Consider the following 19,785-nt stretch of genomic DNA (forward strand, 5'->3'; position numbering starts at 1 on the left):
AAGAAGCTTCTTTTCCAAGTCAAACCCGGCTGAATGATTGTCTCTTCTGGCTGGAAAATGGAGAAGGAAAAGCCAGGTAAATATAAATGCGGGTATGAGGAGGGTTTGGGTGACACGGAGTCTGGAGGGTAGGAGTGACCTGTCACAGCTCCCACTGCCACCAAGCCACAGCCAGAGCTCCACTGGCAGCAGAGCAGCAGGAGGCTGCCCAAAAGTGCTGAGCTGACCTCCATGTCCTTCCTGATGGGAAAACAGCAGATCCTGCATGCTGGAGAAGCAGGAAGTGGCAAAGGTCAGCCCTTGTCCCTGCTGGCTCAGATGGGGATGTGTGACCTGGGTGTACCCTGCCCCTCTCTCAAGAACATGAGTTTCCCTTTTTTCCTTTTCAGAGAACTCATCAAGAAAGGAAATCATCATCTCGCTTGTTTTATCACCATTATTCTCCATTTTCAGGGTAGAAAAGGAAATTACCTCCTAACGAGAGCAAATGAGGGATAAAGCATTACTAATGGAATGTTTATTCCTTGTGGGCAGCAATTCCAGACATAAAACAGGATTTCATCAGCCCCTTTTCAAGAGCTGGCAGCAAAGATTTCCTTACAGGGAGACAGGGATGAGGTTGATGGCACAATCCTTTTTGTTAAGGTGTAGAATTGATCAAGATTGCAGAAGAAAATGCATAAAGAAGTAGTGGTGATTCATAAAACTGGGAGGAAGGACTCGGTGCAAAACTTTTAATGCAAATCTCAGGGTGTTCTGGCTTCTTCCTTCACTAATTCCCACTTCCAGTGAGGAAATAATCGTGGAACAGCACTTTGGGACATGCCCTTCATCCAGGAGCTGAGGTGGAAATTCCCACTGCTGTCCTTAGCTGAAAATCCATGGAGCTCTTGGATTTCTGCCTGTGCTGTGCCACGGACAGACCCTCATGGGGTTTCTTTCTGCTCCTCTCGTGGTTTCACCTCAGTCTCTCGCTCGGGTCTGAATGCTCCTGGTCAGATCAGCCTGGTTCCAGTTGAACTCCGTGCTTTCCTTTGAGTCACAACATTCCACTGCTCAGCTCATCCCCAGGGATGAGGCTGGCAGGAATTTCCCTGGAAGCCACAGATTTCCTCTGTCTTCTGCTGAATTCATCCACCCTCCCCACCCTCACCCCAACACAGCCCATCCTGCCTGGACTGTCTCCATCCCCACCATGGACCCATAGCAGGAAATTCTTTCCATACAGGGTTTTCCTCAGCCACGAATTTCGTGCCACTTTTCCCATTCCAGTGCTCTCCCCCATCCCACCAGGAGGGAGCCAGAGGCAGTGTGGGGCTGGGATTGATCCAGGACATGGTGCCAGGGTCACTCCCAGGTGGAGGTGCCAGCCCAGAGGGGCTCAAGCAGAAGTGATGTCATGCCATGGCTCATCCAAATTCACCTGGAGTAGGGTTTTTCCAACTTTTACACCGTGTTGTAAAGTGAGAGCAGAGCGAACACTCATTGCCATGGTGGGGGGTAAATGGAAAGTCATTGGAAAAGCCCAAAGGAGCTTTTGGGATTGGAAAAGGACAGTAAAGTAATGACTGCAGCGTGGCAGCAGGATTGGAGCAGGTGAAGCCTGTGCTGAGCAGGGATCTCTGAGAGCTCCCTCAGAGCCCAGCTGGGAATCCCAAACCACCAGGGACAGCTCCAATGCCATGATCCATCTCCATCCTGATCATCACACAAAGCAACCCTTCCTCCACAGGGACCTGGAACAAGTGCATGAGGAATTACTGTCCCAGAAACCTCTCCTGAAGGAACACTGGTTATCTTCAGCTGGTGGGGGCAAAGCTGTCAGAAAGAAAAATTTATTATTTCTTTAACAAACAATCCTAGGAGCTATTTCGAGTGTTATTGTTGCATGAAAGAATAAAAGAGGAAACAAATTCTGTGCTATTCTGTGCAATTCCCATATCAGTGAATGTGTTTGCTTTGGGTAGATGACAGGAATTAGAAAAATGTTTCCTAGTGGGACCACAAAGATGGATAAAAATAACTTCCATAGAAAATCACCTAATTAAGAGAGTGACTCAAGTGTGCTGCTGCAAAACTTTGTGAGATCCGAGCTGCCAACCTGGGAAAATCCTTTTGGATCATGAAAATCCTCAATTCCTTGCAAAGGCAAATTAGGGTTTGGGTTTTTTATGGCAAAGGCCAATTGGGGTTTGGGGGTTTTATGGCAAAGAGCTGGGACATCTGTAGCTCCTGTGGTCCAGGAGAATGGGTGGAAATAGATGAAAATGTTGGTTTCTGCTCAAAGAAGAATTCTAGTCAAAGAAATTCTGTTCATCAGAGCAAATTGGTATCAGGATTTCCGGGCCTTATCTCTTGGCAGGTCACAAACTCTGCTGAAGCTGATAAAAGATCTGGGGGCAGGGGGAGAACCACATCTGTTAAATGGGGCATTGCCACAAGCTTGGTGGGGTTTTTTTAGGGCCTCATGAGGATTTTTCAGGAGAAACTGCCTTTCCCTGCCAGCTGAAGCTGCGGGTGGTGTCACCTGTGTCCCCACAAACCCAGGACAGTGCCGGTGGTCACCACCACAACCTGCACAGGGAAGGCTGGGGGATTCCCAGCTTTCTGGAGTTTTTTGGGATTTGTTCTTCCTTCTCTTTGAAGAGAGCAGTGGGACATGGAAAACAGGACCTGTGAGCCACCTGTTGCTCCTGGCAGTTCCAGAAGCTCTGGAGCTGATCCACGGCAGGGATGAGCCAGGTGCTTGTGCTCACAAAGCCCCATGGGTTTGCTGCACCAGCTGCTCCTTCCCAAATCTGTCTGGAAAACAAAAATAAAAGCTAAATACCGATGCTCCCGTTCCATGGCGTCTTTCTGCGCCCCAGGAAAAAGCGTTGTGGGAAAAATCAGAATGAAAACACAGCATAGAAAAATAATGATACTAAAGCATAACTAAATAAATAACGAGGCAAGCCATGCCTTCAGCTGAACTAATGGCTTGTGGTTCCTGCAGGGAAAGGTTGGGAGCTGGGAAAACATCTGCCTGGTGCTTTTATAATTCTGTTATAATATTTAAAGACAAGGATGAGAGGCTGAAATTTGATTTTTGAAGCAATAGAGAGACTTGAATGTGGATGGATTAATTATAAGATAAGGCAGAAATCAGTTGTCAGCCTGGAAGCTCAACAGAAGCAGTGCTGATGTGACTCAGAGGGCCTCAGAGGGCCAAAAAAGGCCAATTTTGATGATGTAGGGTCTGCAGGGAGCTGGAGTCAGCCAGAAATCTCCGAGAACAGAGAGTTCGCACAAAAATCCGAATTATCCCCAGAAGGGGCTGGGGTTGGAGTCAGTCCAAGGTCACTCCCAAGCCTGACCTTGCAAAGCCAGCAGGGTTTTGATGCACAGACACAGACTAAACAGGCAGAGATGTGCTGGGTGATTTATATCTGTGGGTCCTCAGACTGTGGCAAAATTGAAGCAAAATCTCTTTAAAATTATTTCAGGGAGCTCAAAGAAAGTGGGGAAAAGACCCAAATCCACCAGTGGCACTGACTGGAGTGAGCTGCAGCTCTCTAGCTCACAAAAAGATGGCTCAGAAGCAGCACTGAGAGGGATTTAAGGTGTTTTTTTGGCAATGGGTGATGAACACCAGGCTGTACAAGGTGGCAATTACAGGAATCCTTCAACTCCCTGCTTCTCAGCACTTGGAAATCCATTGGAAAGGGTGAAAAAGTCGTTAATTGCAACAGACTCAAGCTCCACTGATATCAGAGTTATTTATCATCCCTAACCCCCATCAGAGCTTTTCTTTGCAGGCAGTATTTTTGTGTTTTGTGGGATGTCCAGACGGATGGAAACGGCCACATCCTCTTTGGCCTTGAAATTGCCCAAACTCAGGCTCAATACGGTCACAGATCTTTAAGATAACATATTTATATATCAATATTTGTGTTATTAAGTTATTCATTTAATTACTGCTGGATTGAGCTGGAGATCAACACCCACGAGTCCCTTTCTGGAATGTTGATCCCAGCCCTGACTGTCCCCAGCCTCCACCACCTCCTGGAGCACCCGTTTGAGACATCACTGATCACAAGGGAGATGTTCTTTTGTGTGATATAATTTTATTTATATTTTCATTTTCAGTAAGACAGCTTTCCCACTGGCTGCCTTGGCTGCTCCCCTGTCCTTTCCCAGTCCAGGTGAATAATCCATTTTCAAGCCCATTCCTGGCATTTTATGGGCCTGGGCTGCACAGAGAAGTTGAATCATGGCAGAAAAAGAGTAAAACCTTCTCCAGTGAGCATTAGAAAAACCCCAAAGAGCCATTTCCAGCACACAAGATAAGAGCAGGCAGTTATATAATTGAGGGATGATTCAGAGCCCAGAGGAAGCATTTTTGGGCTGATCAGGAGCTGATAGCTGGCCTGGCCTGAAAGCACATCATGAAATCCAAGCAGAAAGGATGGGACAGAAGTTTTGGAGCAAAAGATGGGAGCACAAGCAGCCCAGTGTGGTGCTGTAGGATGGTTCAGACCACACAACTCCTCCCTCTGATGGAAAATGTGAATTATTTTCAGGCAGATCTACGGGTGACATTCAGGAAATGAGAGGTTGTAACGATTAAAACCAAAACTTGGATTTCATAAAGGTTTCTGGTGATATCTGCTGCAATCTGCTGAAGAAGCAGAGCTGCAGGAGGGCTGGAGGTGGGCACTGGTGTTGCAGGAACATCTTTTCACAAATTCCTGGTACGTGGGATGTCCTTATCTGCCCTCAGCTCTGCACAAAGGGCCTGGTTAAGTCATCCCTCATCAGGGGCTTTCTCTTTGCATTTTTCCTTTCTAGTCAACAAGAAAGAAAAAACCAACAACAACAACAACAAAAAAACCCATCAAGATGAGAACTTGAGTGCTCAAAGAACAGGAAGTTTCTGATACTCTTTCCTCTGGTGTTTTTAACCAAACACTTTGCATATCTGATGCTCTAGATCCGTCATTGTCTCCAATTCTCATGCTGCAATTGCAAACCCTGCCCCTGAAGAGCTGGCAACGAAGAATTCCTTGAAGGGGAACCAGAATGTTGTTGCTGCTGTGTGCTCCTGTTTATTCTGCTCCAATATTGAATTTTTGGGTTGGCCTCGGCTGCCCTGACATTTCCCTTGGCTGAAGAACCCGGGCGTGTCCAGCACCAGGTCCCATCCTGCCTTCTCCTTTCTCCAACAGCTTGATTAGGCTTTTCCCATGTTGCTTTGGCTGGTTTTTAATTATATCATCACTGTCCTCATCCATGCAGGGCCCACCTGATACCTGTTTTATTCCTCTGGGAATTAACAGCCCAGGACAGCTCCACGGCTGCTCCAAGTGATCTCAGTTTGGACACGAGGCTTTCCCTGTCAGGCAGTAACAAAATCATCTTCCTGGTCCAGACCATTTTACCACCCAAATATAGCCCAGAAATCCAGGAATATTGTCCTAAAAAGAAGTAAAATGGCACTTGGGCATATGGTCTTGACTTGGAAGTGCTGGATCATGGCTGGATAAATGATCTTCAGGGTCTTTTCCACCCTAAATCATTCCATGATTCCAGTTCCCCAGGTGGTTAAAGTGTAGCAGTTGAAAAATGAGGTTTCTCCTGGGCAGAAGTTGGTCTTGGCCTTGTGTTCCCCGTGTCTCCCCAGGGTAAAACTGTGAATGAGAACAGAGAGCACAGGTGCAAATAAAATAAAATGGGAGTAATTAAAAGGTTCATCCCATGGCACGGTGTGCTTGATCATCAAAGATCGATTGTGGAGGTTTAATTGACCCAGAATTTCTTCTTAATAGCTTTTAAGGAAAATCTGATTTCTGCATGGATGTTTCCACAACTAACATGGAGATGTTCAAATGCAAGGCAGGATCTGCATCCTGATGGATTTTTCCTGAGAAAAGCCTCTGGCAGGGGCTGCAGTTTTATTCCAACATGGGATGGTGAACATGACTTCTGGGATTCTGTAGAAAATACTTGGTGTGTGCTGTGTCCTGATAATTCTCTGGCCATCCTCAAATCCTGAGCATCCATTTAATATCACAAGATGCACTAAATAAATACAGGCTCCAGCTGTCACCAGTGGCAGTTGGACTTGGGGAATCCTTGAGCTCTTTTCCAATCTTGGTTATTCTATGATTCATTAATTCACATGAATTTGCCTCTCTGTTTAGATTTGAGCAGACTTCTAAGTGCTAAAAGACTTAAAAATAACATTGATGCAAAAAAACACTTATTGTTTATTCCAAACCCTTTCCCAGAAGAGAATGACAATTTGCACAGGCTCTTTCGGGCTTTTCAGTTTACTTTCCAAAAGAAGATTAAAGCAGAATTTCTCCATGAGGAACGTTTGCTTTTGACCTGTTGAGTTTTCCAGGCAAAAGTTTGTTTTCTCACCTTCCAGTGACAAAGAAGTCTGCTGGGTTTTGGTATGAGAAAATTCTGCTGCCAAAAAATGAACATCAGACAGTTAAAATATCACTTTTGTGGGTGAGGAAGGCTCACAGTAGCCCCAGTTGGGAGGGTTAAAGTCACTGGTGACTTGCAAGAACCTTCACACCCAGTTCCAGCCTGAGGGTCAATAATGCACCTTTAGGTTTCCCCCATTCTGGAAAAAATATTAGGATGAAAGGATAATTTGGAGAGATTTGGATATAAAATACAGATTTCCCATCGGTTCTACAAAACCAGGAGAATTCATAGAATTTCCCCAGCTCCACAGAAATGAACCATCAGGGATGGGGAAATGTTTTCAGGCTGTTTTTCCCTGAGAGTGTTTCGTCTGGAAGGGACGCTGCGCATTCCCTGAGCGGTTTCTCGGTGATGTGACTTGTGAAATACTGGAGGCAGAGCTCAAAGCCAGCCCTATCTGCCCCATCTGCTGCAGCCCTCGTTCCATGTACAAAACAGGAAGGGGAAGCAGCAATTGGCTCTATCAGAACAGCATCTCCAGCCAGAGTGGCTTTTTGTTCTCAGAGGCTGACACGTTGGAACCATGAAAAAAAAAACAAAAACCCAATCAAGGAAATGCAGCTTTTCAAGTCAGGAGTTCAAAAGTTTTTGTGATGATGGTTTTAACTTTTTTTCTGAGGTGGTTGATCACCTTGGGATGCTTTTCCTGGCACCCAGCACTGCTGGGCTCGGAGGTGTTCAGAGCCTGGTGGAGCCCATCCCATAATGACTCTGGAAATGTACAAATTCAAGCCTTCTCTGTCATAAAACCACATGTAGAGTGTGAGCAGCTGTTTGCACACACGCCAGTTCTGGTGCTTTGTCCTTCACCACAGCAGAAGGATGGCTCAGGGTCCTTGTCTGGAGCTTTGGCCTCACGAATTGTCCTTTGATTGAAACATCCTTTCCAGAAGTTTCCTTTGGCAGAGGAACCTGAAATGTCCAACCTCTGTCCCAGAGATCCCTCCAAACCTGGTGTGCATCAGTTTAGGGAGGAGAGGAGCTGCAGCACCGGGGACAGCCCTGTCCCTATCCCCACACTGTGGCAGCTCCACTTCCCAGAAAAGGCCACACAAACTCTCCCTGTTGGGTTTTTGAGAGGAAATCTTGTCAGCAAAACAGAAAACATCGGTTTTCCCTGATCTATGCCTTTGGTCCTTCCCGGATTTGTCATCCATCTCCATCCTCACCTCCTTTTCTGGGGCGAGATCAGTCCCTGTGAGAGAGCAGCATCATTCTCCAAATGTCTGGGATAACAAGGGCTCAACATGGTCCTTGCACTCAGTCTGGGAGTTATTTCTTCATCTCAGCAGAGCAAGTGCTTTATCCCAAAAAATGCTGACTGGAGGCCATGCTGAAGGTGTCCAACCATCTCCCCAACTCTCCTCAGTCCTCTTTCCTCAGAGCCACTAAAGAGTTTTATTTGCATTAGGATTTGATGGGCTGAGTGACAAGGGCTGAAGTTTCCTTCACAGGAGGTTCCCCAGCTCTAGTTTCCCAGGGAATGGGGAGCTTTGTTGGCCTCATGGGTTGGGATGGAGCAGCCTCTCACAGCTGCCAGCCGGGGTGGCATTAAAATCAATCCCTAAAAACCAAGGGGAGATGGGGACAGTGTTGGAAGAGTGAGAACAACTCAGATTCCATCTGCTGGAAATCTGTTGGAGCTGGGTGCTGGTAACACCAAGTTGTGGGTTTGATCCCTGGATAAGCCATTCTCTTAAAAGTTGATTATCCCTGTGGGTCACTTACAGCTGAGAATATTCTGTGATTCTGTGAATTCCCTGTGTTGGGTCCAGGGAGCAAACAGACCCAGGTTCAGGTGAGAATAAGGGATGATCTCCCAGAGAAGCAGATCCCACTGGGGGAAGGGAGCTGTGCAGAAGCTGATTCAGCAAAGGGATTCCACATCCTTGGCAAGCAGCAGAAACATCTTCTCTGAATAAGGGGAAGCAGAGGAGGAGGGATCCGAAGCCATCCCACAGCAGCTGCTGACAGCGCCGTTCCTCGGTGTGGTTTTGTGGCACCCAAACACCGACCCTGCCAGCCCAGGGCTGACCCCGCTCTGGGGGTCCCAGCACTTCCCAGAGCACAGCCCACCTGCTCCAGAACGACTGTGGGCTGTCAGCCTTCAGGGAACAGGATTTATTGCTTTGAAAGGCTTTCCATCTCCGCTCACACTGGGGGGACACCTCCAGCCCTCCCCTTTCCCTCTGGCTTCCCACTCCTGTGCCGTGGAAACTCATCCCTGCCAGATCTGGGGGCACTGCCCTCATTAACCCCCACCAAGAGCTTTCCATCCTCCTTCCCTCTCTTTATTTCTCCCTTCTGCTTTCCTCCTGTGCTTTACTTCCAGGAGGGACATTCCTGGGATTATGACTGAAGCCACGCACATTCCAGGTGTGGCTGCCTGAGTCCAGCTAATCAGGGCAGGCAGAGCATTCCCAAATCTCCATGCCTGATTTCAGATATTGCCACAGTCCTGCTTTTCTGGAGAAATCCTGCAGCTGACATTGCCCCTGGGATGTCCCTGCCAGTGTCACACAGCCCAGCCCACTCCAAATATCTTGGGGCAAGTCTGAACCTGGGTCACCATCCTTATCCCACGAGGTTCCAAGAGAAAGGGCTTATTTTGGGAAGGAAAGGAAAGAGAATTGTTAACATAGTTAAGATGTTTGTTTCCTCACAAAACCCCACTTTTCTGCTCTCCCCTTCTTAAATAGGCAGAGTGGAAGAAGTTGCCAATGCTGGAGGGATTTTTCATCCACTCTGGGAAGTATTTAGGATTTTGGGAAGTTGTCTGGAAGTCCTGCAGTAAAGAGATAAGCAGTATGATGGATCAGTGGCATTTAGGATACTTGAGGAAGGGCTCAGCTTCTTGGAATCTGGTGCCACTGGAAACTTCATGGGATCTGGCTGGAGCTGCAGGAATTTGGGGTCCAGTGGGAGAAGGCAATGGACGGTCAGTCAGTGCTAAGTGACAACCCCAAAGCATGGTCAGGCTTTTCCCAGGTTTGGATAGTCCCAGACAGATTTCCAAAGCCTCATTTGTGCCTTTATTCCTTATCCCATTGTCCTCTGGAAAGGGAATCAGAGGAGTTCGAGCCCCAGCATGAAATTGCTCTTATCAGACATGATGGGGATTGTTTTGTTTGGGTCCTCTTCACCCTCATTCCTCGGGAATTCATCCAAGCTCCTTTTAGGAGTCCTCCCCATCCCTTGCTCTCCTCTGGATCTCCTCACAGGTTGATATATCAGGGAAGTACCCTCCTGCCCCCCCAGATTCCACGTGCCATGTCAGAGAGGCAGTCTGAGCTCCTCATGGATTCAGCATGGAAACCCTTCCCACCAAAACTCAGGCTGCAATTCCAGCACATCTGGAGCAGCAGCAGCCCCCTCGACCCCACACCAACCTCAGTCTGACTTTGCAACTACAAATCTTCCTGTTCTTGAGAGTGAAAGGAAAAGGAACAGAAAAAAATATATTAAAAGAAAAGAAAAAGGAGAAGGAATTACCAAGTAGAAAAAAGCAGAAGGAATGGCCAGAAAAGGTAGCAAAAAAGCAGAAGAATGGTTGAATGGAGTAACAGCAGAATGTGCACCACAATTAAAACAAGCTCCAGAGGCAGATCCCAGCACAGGACATTGCAGGCAGTGCAAGGAATTGTCCAGTCTTGGAGGCTCTTGGACCTCCATCCTCAAAAGTCTTCAAAATCAGGTGGGACAAAGCCCTGAGCAGCCTGGGCTGGCCTGGATCGAGCAGGAGTTGCACTGGAGATCTCCTGGGGTCTCCTCCAGCCTGAATTATCCCACAATCCTGCAATTTCACTGTTCCCAGTATTCTGCTAAGCAGCTCTTGGGAGCTGGACAGGCTTCCTGGGCACGGATAGGAGAGCAGGGGTGGGAAGCACTTGGGAAGGGCAGAGAGAAAAGTGCATTTTCTTCTCACACACCTTCACTCTTCATGGAGAGTGAAGTCAAAGAGAAGTTGCCATGTCCACAGCACCGTGGCTTCAGAAACTCCAAAAGCATCCATAAAAATGGAGCTGGGGCAGGAAAAATGTCTGGGAATTCTCCCAGGCAGCCACACAAGGGCAGCAGCGTGGGAGAGCTGCGCTGGTGCGGCTTCACAGCAGGGAAACGTGGGGTCACTGCTGCCAGCACTCAGAGCTGGACAGGCTGAGCTTGGGAACAGCAGCAGGAGGGTGGATCCAGGGATGCCCATGAGGACAGTGACTCACATGCCGAGTTCAGCAGGGCTGGCTTTAATCCTGGAATCTTTTGGGTGGGAAGGGACCTTAAAGCTCATCCAGTCCCATTCCTGCCATGGGCATGGACACCTTCCACTGGACCAGGTTGCTCCAAGCCCTGTCCAGCCCAGCCTTGGACACTTCCAGATGCTCCAGTGCCACTTGGAGCTGTTCCCACCATGGATAAAGGTTTCTTCCCCCAAAGGATTCCCCACTGGCCCAAAAAAGCCAAAAATTGTTGGGTCCCATTACCCAGCCTCCCATGAACCTCCACATCCCAGTCAAATCTGGGAATGGGAGAAGAATTCCTTAACTCCTCAGCAAAAGTTGGGAACAGCACATTATACATAGTCAATATAATAAATTGAAAATTTAGAGTGGGACAGCTCACACTTCAAGAATTCAAAACTGAGAAAAAGAATTCTTCATTTGATAGAGCCTTGGAGTTTGTTTGGTTTTGTTTGGGGTGGGTTATTTTTGTTTTTGTTTTGGTTATTTTTGGTTTGGTTTTTTTCATTGACAAAGCCACAGTTGTTTTTTTTAAAAAAAAGATAGACAAATATAGCATATTTTGGGATGCTGGAAGAACAGAGTGCTAAGTCCATGAGAATTCTGTTTTCCCTCCGATGACACCAACACCAAAAAGTTTCCTAAGAACTATTTCTAAAGAAGGTTGTTAACTCTGACATCAGAGATGAGCTCCCTGCCAGTTACAAGCAGGAGTAAAATACTCACAGAACAAAACCAGCGAGGGGACCCCGCCAGTGCCCACCACAGCGGGGGGCACGGCTGGGATGCTTCCGAGCGCTATTTCCTAGGAAGGTGGGGAAACCCTGGAAAAGCCGAAGGTTTCGGGGTCCCGGTGGAGCCGGGGCGGGGCCGGGGCCGGGCTCGGGGGCGCGCCCCGCTTTAAGAGCGGCGGGGGCGCGCCGGGGACAGATCCGCTCCCGCTCCGAGCCCGCAGCGCTGCGGTAAGGGCTGAGCTGGGGCTGCCGTGGGGCTGGGGGATCACGGGCTGAGGGGTGGGGGCTTTGCCTCGGTGCCCCCCGCTTGTGCCGTGTCCCGGTTTGAGCCGCTGGGTTCCCCCTAATGAGCTGCGGCGTTAATTAGCGGCCGCTCGCCGCGGTGAGCGCTGCGCTCCTGTGCTGTGTCCCCGCTCCCCGAGCTGGGGGTGCTGAGGGGAGCTCGGTGTTTTGGGGCATTCCCGTCCCTCCCCAAACGGGGAATGCAGAGCCCGGAGCGTTCCTCGGGGTGGGAATGCTTCGTGTTTGTGCTCGGAACAGACAGCAGGGACTTTGCGCTTTTGGGTTGTGTAATTAAACTGAGTGTAATCTACTGGGGGCTAGGGGATGTTCCGAGAGCCGGAGCCCCTCTGCTCTGGAGCCAGGCTGGGAGAGCTGGGGGTGTTCACCTGGAGAAGGATCCAGGAAAACCTCAGAGCCCTTTCCAATGCCTAAAGGAGCTACAAGAGAGCTGGAGAGAAACTTGAGCCAAGGGATGGAGGGACTGGACACAGGGAATGGCTTCCCACTGCTGGGGGGAGATGGGATATTGGAAATAATTATCTGCTGTGAGAACCTGGCACAGATTGCCCAGAGAAGTTGTGGCTGCTCAGTCCCTGGGAGTGTCCAAGGGATAGTGGAGGGTGTCCCTGCCCATGGCAAGGGTGGAATGGGATGAGCTTTAATGCCCTTTCCAACACAAAGCAGTCTGTGATTCTGTGACAAGCTATAAATTTATCTGTGCCACATCAGATGGGGAGAATAGCAGTAGTTTGGGGTTTTGCTCCCTTTGGGAACCTTTTCTCATGCACTGTGGTTCCCTTTCACCTGTGCACGTTCCCAGTGAGCTGAATTCAACACCACACAAATAAATGAATCATGACTATACAAATAAAAAAGTGTCAGAAGCGATGTTTGTCTTTAACTCATGATGCAAAAGTAAAGCCTCAGCTGGGAAATGCTTTTTTTTGGGATTCTTGTTGAAATGCATTTCTGGTTGTGATATACTCCTACAGTAAGGTGGCTGGATTGTGAATGTCAGTTTCCTTTTGGTTGCAAAACTCAAATTTTGTTTAGAAATACAATAGAAAACAAGTCCTGCTTGTCTTTTGGACAAATACCTTGAGTGACTGATTAAATTCTGGGCTGGTTGCTGGAGTTAAGGCCATAATGTAATAAAAGTATGAAAGTATGAAAGACCTTTGGTATGTGGACTGGTGGCTTTGTACAGGATTTCTAATGAACATTACCCCCTCTACCCTCCGTCCCCTCGCTGACACCTGCTCAGCTTCAGTTCGTTTGTGCATTGCAGATAAACAAAGAACTCTTTTAAAGGAGTACAAACACCAAAATAGCTGAAATTTAACTGATACCTGGAAGCCTTGAGCATCCCAGAGCGGTTCTGAATTCTGACTTCAGTAAGTCCTGGGGGCAGACAGAGAATCTAATACTGCCAAGTAGTTTTTCTGGGTGAAAATTCATTTAACAGCAATTTTGAGCGTATTCTTGGTACAGTTGTGGGTTCTCATGGCTGATCTTGACCCAGCTTCTGCTTTTGTTGTTGTGGTGTCCTGTTGTTTCAGCTGGCTCTTGTCCTGCAGTTCTGATTTCGCAGCTTTTCATGGTCTCAGGCTGCAAGGGAGGTTCTGTGTTTGAACCATTAGCAACTGAAAAATCAATCAAAAAAAATGACAATAAGGGCTGAACAATTTTTAGGGTCCAGGACCACTCCTCCTATTTTAAATTCCATAGTGCTGTTGTCACCTTCGTTATCCCTGTGCTATTTTGCTGAGTAGCTGCCTCAGTTTGTGAGGAGTTAAGAGATTTTTTTGGTAATTTCATGTCCTGATGATTTGGCCTCGAGTTGCACCAGGAGAGGTTTAGATTGGATATTAGGAAAAATTCCTTCACCAAAAGGCTGCTCAAACCCTGGAACAGGCTGCCCAGGGAGGTGCTGGAGCCATCACAACTTCCAAAATGTATGGATGTGGCACTTGAGGACATGGATTAGTGGTGATCATGGTGGTGATGCTTGATGGTGGGACTTGATGGACTCAAGGGTCTTTTCCACCCTTAAGGATTCCGTGATCCTGTGATGCGGTTCCATGACTCTGCCACGTTTTGTCACTCATAACCAGCTGCTGGTAGCTGGTGAAGGAAAGTGGATGTGGTGAAGGAAGGGGTGAGATCCACACCCCTTCTCAGCTCTCTCCTGAAAGAGATGACGGGTTTTTCCTCTTATTTTATCATGGATATTTATTTTCCTGTGCTGCTTTACCTCACCTGCGTTTTTCCCCCCAGGCCTGACGCCATCCCCAGGGAGCTGGAGCCTCAGCCAGGCACCATGACAGCGCCATCCCCCAACGTGTCGTGCCACCACCACTCCATCGACGACTTCCGCAACAGCGTCTACTCCACGCTCTACTCCATGATCAGCATCATGGGCTTTGTGGGGAACGGCGTGGTGCTGTACGTGCTGATCCGCACGTACCGGCAGAAAACGGCCTTCCAGGTCTACATGCTCAACCTGGCCCTGTCCGACTTCCTGTGCGTGCTCACCTTGCCCCTGCGCGTCATCTACTACGTGCACAAGGGCCACTGGTTCTTCAGCGACTTCCTGTGCCGCCTCTCGTCCTACGCGCTCTACGTCAACCTCTACTGCAGCATCTTCTTCATGACGGCCATGAGCTACTTCCGCTGCATCGCCATCGTCTTCCCAGTCCGCAACATCAGCCTGGTGTCGGAGAAGAAGGCCAAGTTAGTGTGTGTTGGCATCTGGGTGTTCGTCACCCTGACGAGCGCGCCCTTCCTGCGCAACGGGACGTACCAGTACGGCAACAAGACCAAGTGCTTCGAACCGCCCGAGAACTCCCAGAAGACAAACCTGGTGGTGATCCTGGATTTCATCGCCCTCTTTGTGGGCTTCGTCTTCCCCTTCATCGTCATCACCATCTGCTACACCATGATCATCCGCACCCTGCTGCGGAACAACCTGCGGAAGAACGATGCCAACCGCCGCAAGGCCGTGTGGATGATTGTCATCGTCACCGCCACCTTCCTGGTGAGCTTCACGCCATACCACGTCCTGCGCACGGTGCACCTGCACGCGCTGCGCCTGCGGGGCCCCGGCTGCGGGGACACGGTGTTCCTGCAGAAAGCCGTCATCGTCACCCTGCCCCTGGCGGCTGCCAACTGCTGCTTTGACCCCCTCCTCTACTTCTTCTCCGGGGGCAACTTCCGGCAGAGACTCACCACGCTCAGGAAGGCGTCCTCCTCCAGCTTGTCGCAAGCCTTCAGGAGAAAGATCTCCGTGAAGGACAAGGATGAGGAGCCCTTTGGAGAAAGCCAGAGGGAGAATGGAAAGGCCGCTGTGGCTCCTTTGTAAGGAGGTTAAACTTTCCCCTCAGAGCTCTTCTGGGGGATGGAGATCTCCAAACTCTTCCAGAAGATGGGATGGAGGCATTCAAGCCTTTGTTGCAGTTAAATAAGTGTGGACAGTCCCTGGTTTGTGGTACTTGGTGGCAGAGCCACTGCTGGGGCTGGGCAGCCCCTGGGACCCCCAGAGCCACACGGGACAGAGCAGCCACCACCAGCAAACCGTGGAGCTGCTGCTGAACTCCCAAACCCCTTCCAAGGCTGTATTTGGGCATTTGCTTCATTTCACAACTTTCCAAGAGCGTTAATTCCCCGAGCCAGTGGGAAATGTAAACAAAGCTTGCGGTGCGTGGGGAACTCCTGACAAACAGCGAGGGCAGAGTTTTCACTGGATCTTCAAACAGCCGCCAAGTTATTTACACAGTGAGGCCAGGATAATTCCTGCCCTGCTCCCCAGCTGCCTCTGGATTTTGGTTTTTATGAACATTATGTGTGTTTCAGGCTCCCAGGGCTGTGCCTGGGCTGCAAATCGGGATGGGCACCTGTCCCACCCCCGCAGAGCAGCTGGAGATGGTGGGTAGCAGATTTGCCAGTGTTTGTCCAGTTTCTAGAAAAATCCATGGGATCAGTTGTAAAATTGCAATATCTTACTGTGCAGGATAACTTAGGAATAAGGATAAGAGATAAACTTATTTCAGTGGGGCTGGCCCTGAAGTGAGGGCTGCAGGATTCAGATTATCACTCCAGTTTTTGGGGAAGTTTTAGGTAAAAGTGGAGCTCTGCGTGCTCAGAGTCAGATTTGCCTTTCTCAACTATTGGCCAAGGGTGTTAAATTAATAAAAAATAAAAATAAAGCCCTCTAAGATGTTTTTGATCCTGTTCCACACCTGGCAGCAAAGAGGCAACACGAAGCTCTTGGAAAGACCTTTAGGAAGAGCTGGAGATTCAAAATCTGAGTCTGGATGAGATGTGATGCTGAAAAAACATTGGCTGTGTTTCTTCTGTAAAGAAAAGCTTCAAACTCTTGGATGGAGGGAAACATTCCTGTACTTTTCCAGGAGATCTGCAGGAAGTTATCTCCAGCTCTGCTGGAGCAGAGCCCAGCCGGAAATGTGCGACACATTCCGGCAGAAATAGAAATTATTGTAGGGTTAAACCTCTCAGCTGGAGAAGGAGTTGATAAATGAACAGCAAGTGTGTTTGGATATGGTATTTATGAAATTACTTGATGTTATCTTGGATAAGGAAAACAGTTTTAGTAGTGAAGAATAACAGTGAGCAAAAGGAGTTTGGCTTGGACAGGCATCTGCTGGAGAAATTATCTGTACAGATAATTAGAGTGATAATTCTCTCTTTACACCACAGCTCTGGCTCAGCAAAAGGCACTTAAAAAACTAAATCCACCTGCAGGATAAATGATGGATGTGAATTTCCAAGGAGATCCAAAATTCCTTTGTTAAATGTGAAGGACAAAGCAGTAGAGGGCTGAAAGCTGCTGCTGTAGAGGAGAGTTAGAGACCCCATAAACCCCCCAGGAGGGCAGAGCCAAGAGTTCAAAGCCAGAACTGCAAATTGTTCAGGGAAAAAATACGGATGAATTGGCTAAAACTCATTTTCAAGGGTCAGCACTGAGTATTCCACTTGTGTCTCCAGGCTTTAAAAGCATTGTGAAACTGTAAATAAAAATCCTCATGGATTTTTATTCAGAATTTGCAGGAACAACATGGCCATTCCCAAAGCTTGAAATATTGTACAGTAAAGCTAAACGTGTGTGTATATATATATATGTATATATTGCAAAGCATTTTTGTTATACCAGAGGTATTTTTTAACCTTTAGCCTTTTTTATTTGAATAAGATAATGTTAATGGCAAAGAAAATGGCAGCTTTTTTTCTTCTTCTTTGTGCAGTAAGAAAGCCTGTTTTAAAATACTTTACTGAAAATCAAGCTAAACATTGCAAGTGAAATTTTAATTACCATTTTCCACAGCTCATTTGAAAGTCTCTGTTGCAGATTCTTCTTCCCTACAATAAAACTTTATTTGCACACATCACCAGAGTGTAATATTTGCTTTATAATAATAATTTATAATGCTGTAATAAACACACAGATGTGTGGTGTGGTGTAATAAGCAGCACAGATGTTGCTGTGATGTTGGGGGAGTTATTTTGCTCCAGCCAAACTGGACTTTGCCATAGCCCAACTTCCCAGGATTCAGCCACCACCTGCAGCTGCTGTCTGGGGACCTGCTGGAGCCAAAACACTTCTGGTGGTCTTGGTAGATCTTGCAGTGGTGGAGGAGCCCAACAAAAAGCAGCTGGAACCTGGAAAAACTGGGATTTACTGGCAGAAGATGCTTAGAAGACACTTGGAGGGCAGGGATGTCTGCTGGGAATGTTTTCTCCTTGGGTTCCCCCAAAGCAGGATCCGCAGGGGGGGTTTGGTTATAAAGCTCCAGCCCAGCAGGGTGAGGAGGGACTTTGCCATCAGCTCTGGTGGCAATGTCCCTGCTGTGCCTTTGCCCTGAGGACACAGAAAGTGCCACCCTTTCAGCAGATCCCGGGCAGCTCTTGCCCAGGAATAGGAGCCTGGAGGGAAAGCTGTGCAGAGAAACGGGGATTGTTGGTGGGATGGGGCAGGTCAGGAATTGTGGTGTTTTTAGCGGCTGTACAATGTGACAGGAGCTGGGAAGAGGAGATCAAGTGTCACCCTGGCGTGGTGACAGACTCAGAGAAAACGAAAGCGAGTGGGTTGGGTTTTTGCTTGAAACTGGGCTATTTTCTGCTGCGGTTTCTGGTTCAATGGTGTCCCCTAGTGCTGAGCCATTCCAGGAGGCACCACCTGTGGCTGCTGAGGTTTCTTCTTTTCATTTAGTCCGGTTCCCTGTCACAATGTCCTGTTTCCTCTGGTGCTGACCCCTTCTTTCCTCCCCTCCCACCTCTGCCAGTATTTTATTTCACAATCTTTGGCTTTCCCTCTCTGCCAGTGCCCTCCTCCTGCCTTGGGCTCCAGCTGCACCCTTGACTTTGCCTAAAAAACACTGATTTTCCATAGGATGACTGTCCCAGCCTGTGCCTGTAGAGCTTCCAGTGGGACCTGGTGGTGAGTAGAGCCCTTGGGCATCACCTCCTCGTGTCATTTTGGCCTGGGCGTGTCTGGGAGGGTTATTTCTGACCAAACCAGTACAGCTGTGGCTGAAAAGCTCTGCAAGAAGCTGGTTATCCGTGTGGGAATGGAATGGTCCTGCCTGTCTTCCACCAAAAGGAAAAGAGCTGCCACATGGACACAGCTGGGAAGTTCAGAAACTGCACATGGGACGTGTTCACCCTAATTCCATAAACTGCTTTCCCATAAAACACCTGCAGGATGTGAGCAGCCCTTCAGTTTAACGAGCAATAAAGTCCAAGCACTGGCAATAAAGAGAGATTTCCTCTCATTCCTGCTCTGAGCTCGGTGCCTCCTGCCCCCCCCATCCCCGAGCACGTCTTTTGGGGTTGGAGGGGTTCAATCCATTCCCACTGCCTGGATTCCCCAGGGATCTGTGCACTGAGAAGCTCTGGGTCCCTTAAGCAGGAGTTAATTCTCAAGCTGAATCTTAAATTAACATTTTTTTCCCAATTTCCACTGTGGTCTGACATTAAGAGAGGGACCTCTCCCACATGGCAGGAGGGAGAACACCAGGCTCTTTACCCTTTTCCTACACAGGGTACAACCTGATTACCAGGGAAAAAACTAAGGAGCAAAAATGAAGGAAAGCCCATCAGATTTTGAAATACCATCAGCACTAAAATGTCTTAGAAACATTCAGCAAGCAATAAAGTGTCATAGAAACGTTCCCGAAAGCAAACCTGAGGGATGAAAAGCCCAGCCTGACATTTGGGGTTACATTAAATCCCTCTTGGGATCAGCAAGGTTGGGAACTCAACCCTGCTTCTCCCAAACTCTTAATTCCAGCCCTGTGAGCTGCCACATGTACAAACAACCCTTTGGAATATTTGCAGACTTCACTGGAGGGGGAAATGTGCCCGTTTTGTTCTTGTCAGTGTGGACTCTTACGCTTCAGAGGAAACCAGGCTGCCCTGGGAGCAAAGGGCCCTTTGTTAGGTCAATAAATACATTCCTGATGGATCTTCACCAGGTTGGGAGGGATGGAAGGAACGAGGCAGCAAAACCCCACAATTTTGATCATTAATAAAAACTCCAAGTCCACAACCACTGCTGGAGGTCTCTGCTGGGGGAGGCAAAGACTAAACAGAGTTTATTTTGGGCTTGGTCTGTTAAAATCCCTTTATTTGTGAGGAGCACAATTCCCTGGTGATCTGCTTGGGTTTCATTTCAGCAAGGCCACTTGAGTTATTCAGCCTGGAGATGAGAGGACACAGGGGAAACTCCTCAGGAGCTGCAGCTCCTCCTGAGGGGCAGCTCCAATCTCCGCTCCTTGTGAGCGGGGCAGGACCCAGGGAATGGCTGGAGCTGTGTCAGGGGAGGGTCAGGATGGATTTTAGGGAAAGGTTCTTCCCCCAGAGGGTGTTGGGCACTTCCCAGGCTCCCCAGGGAATGGGCACAGCCCCGAGGCTGCCAGAGCTCCAGGAGGGTTTGGCATCCCAGGGATGCCCAGGGTGGGATTGTTGGGGTGTCTGTGCAGGGACAGGGGCTGGACTCTGATCCTTGTGGGTCCCTTACAGCTCAGGGTATTTTATGA

General features: G+C 48.5%; 1 protein-coding gene across 2 annotated transcripts; it reads left to right on the forward strand.

The window, feature by feature from the left end:
- Positions 1-17,136, forward strand: CYSLTR1 (cysteinyl leukotriene receptor 1). 2 transcript variants are annotated; one of them, XM_014255395.2, is made up of 2 exons: positions 1-76; positions 14,009-17,136. In XM_014255395.2, exon 2 carries the CDS (start codon positions 14,052-14,054, stop codon positions 15,090-15,092), a length of 1,041 nt encoding a protein of 346 aa, XP_014110870.2. In that variant the 5' UTR covers positions 1-76; positions 14,009-14,051; the 3' UTR covers positions 15,093-17,136. The 2 variants fall into 2 exon arrangements, with proteins under 2 accessions (XP_014110870.2, XP_014110868.2); XM_014255393.2 differs by lacking the exon at positions 1-76 and adding an exon at positions 11,654-11,677.
- The last annotated feature ends 2,649 nt before the right edge of the window (positions 17,137-19,785 follow it).

This window comes from Pseudopodoces humilis, chromosome 15, assembly GCF_049639895.1.
Source record: "Pseudopodoces humilis isolate 2021_Gansu_Grassland_sample_001 chromosome 15, ASM4963989v1, whole genome shotgun sequence".
NCBI lineage: Eukaryota > Metazoa > Chordata > Aves > Passeriformes > Paridae > Pseudopodoces > Pseudopodoces humilis.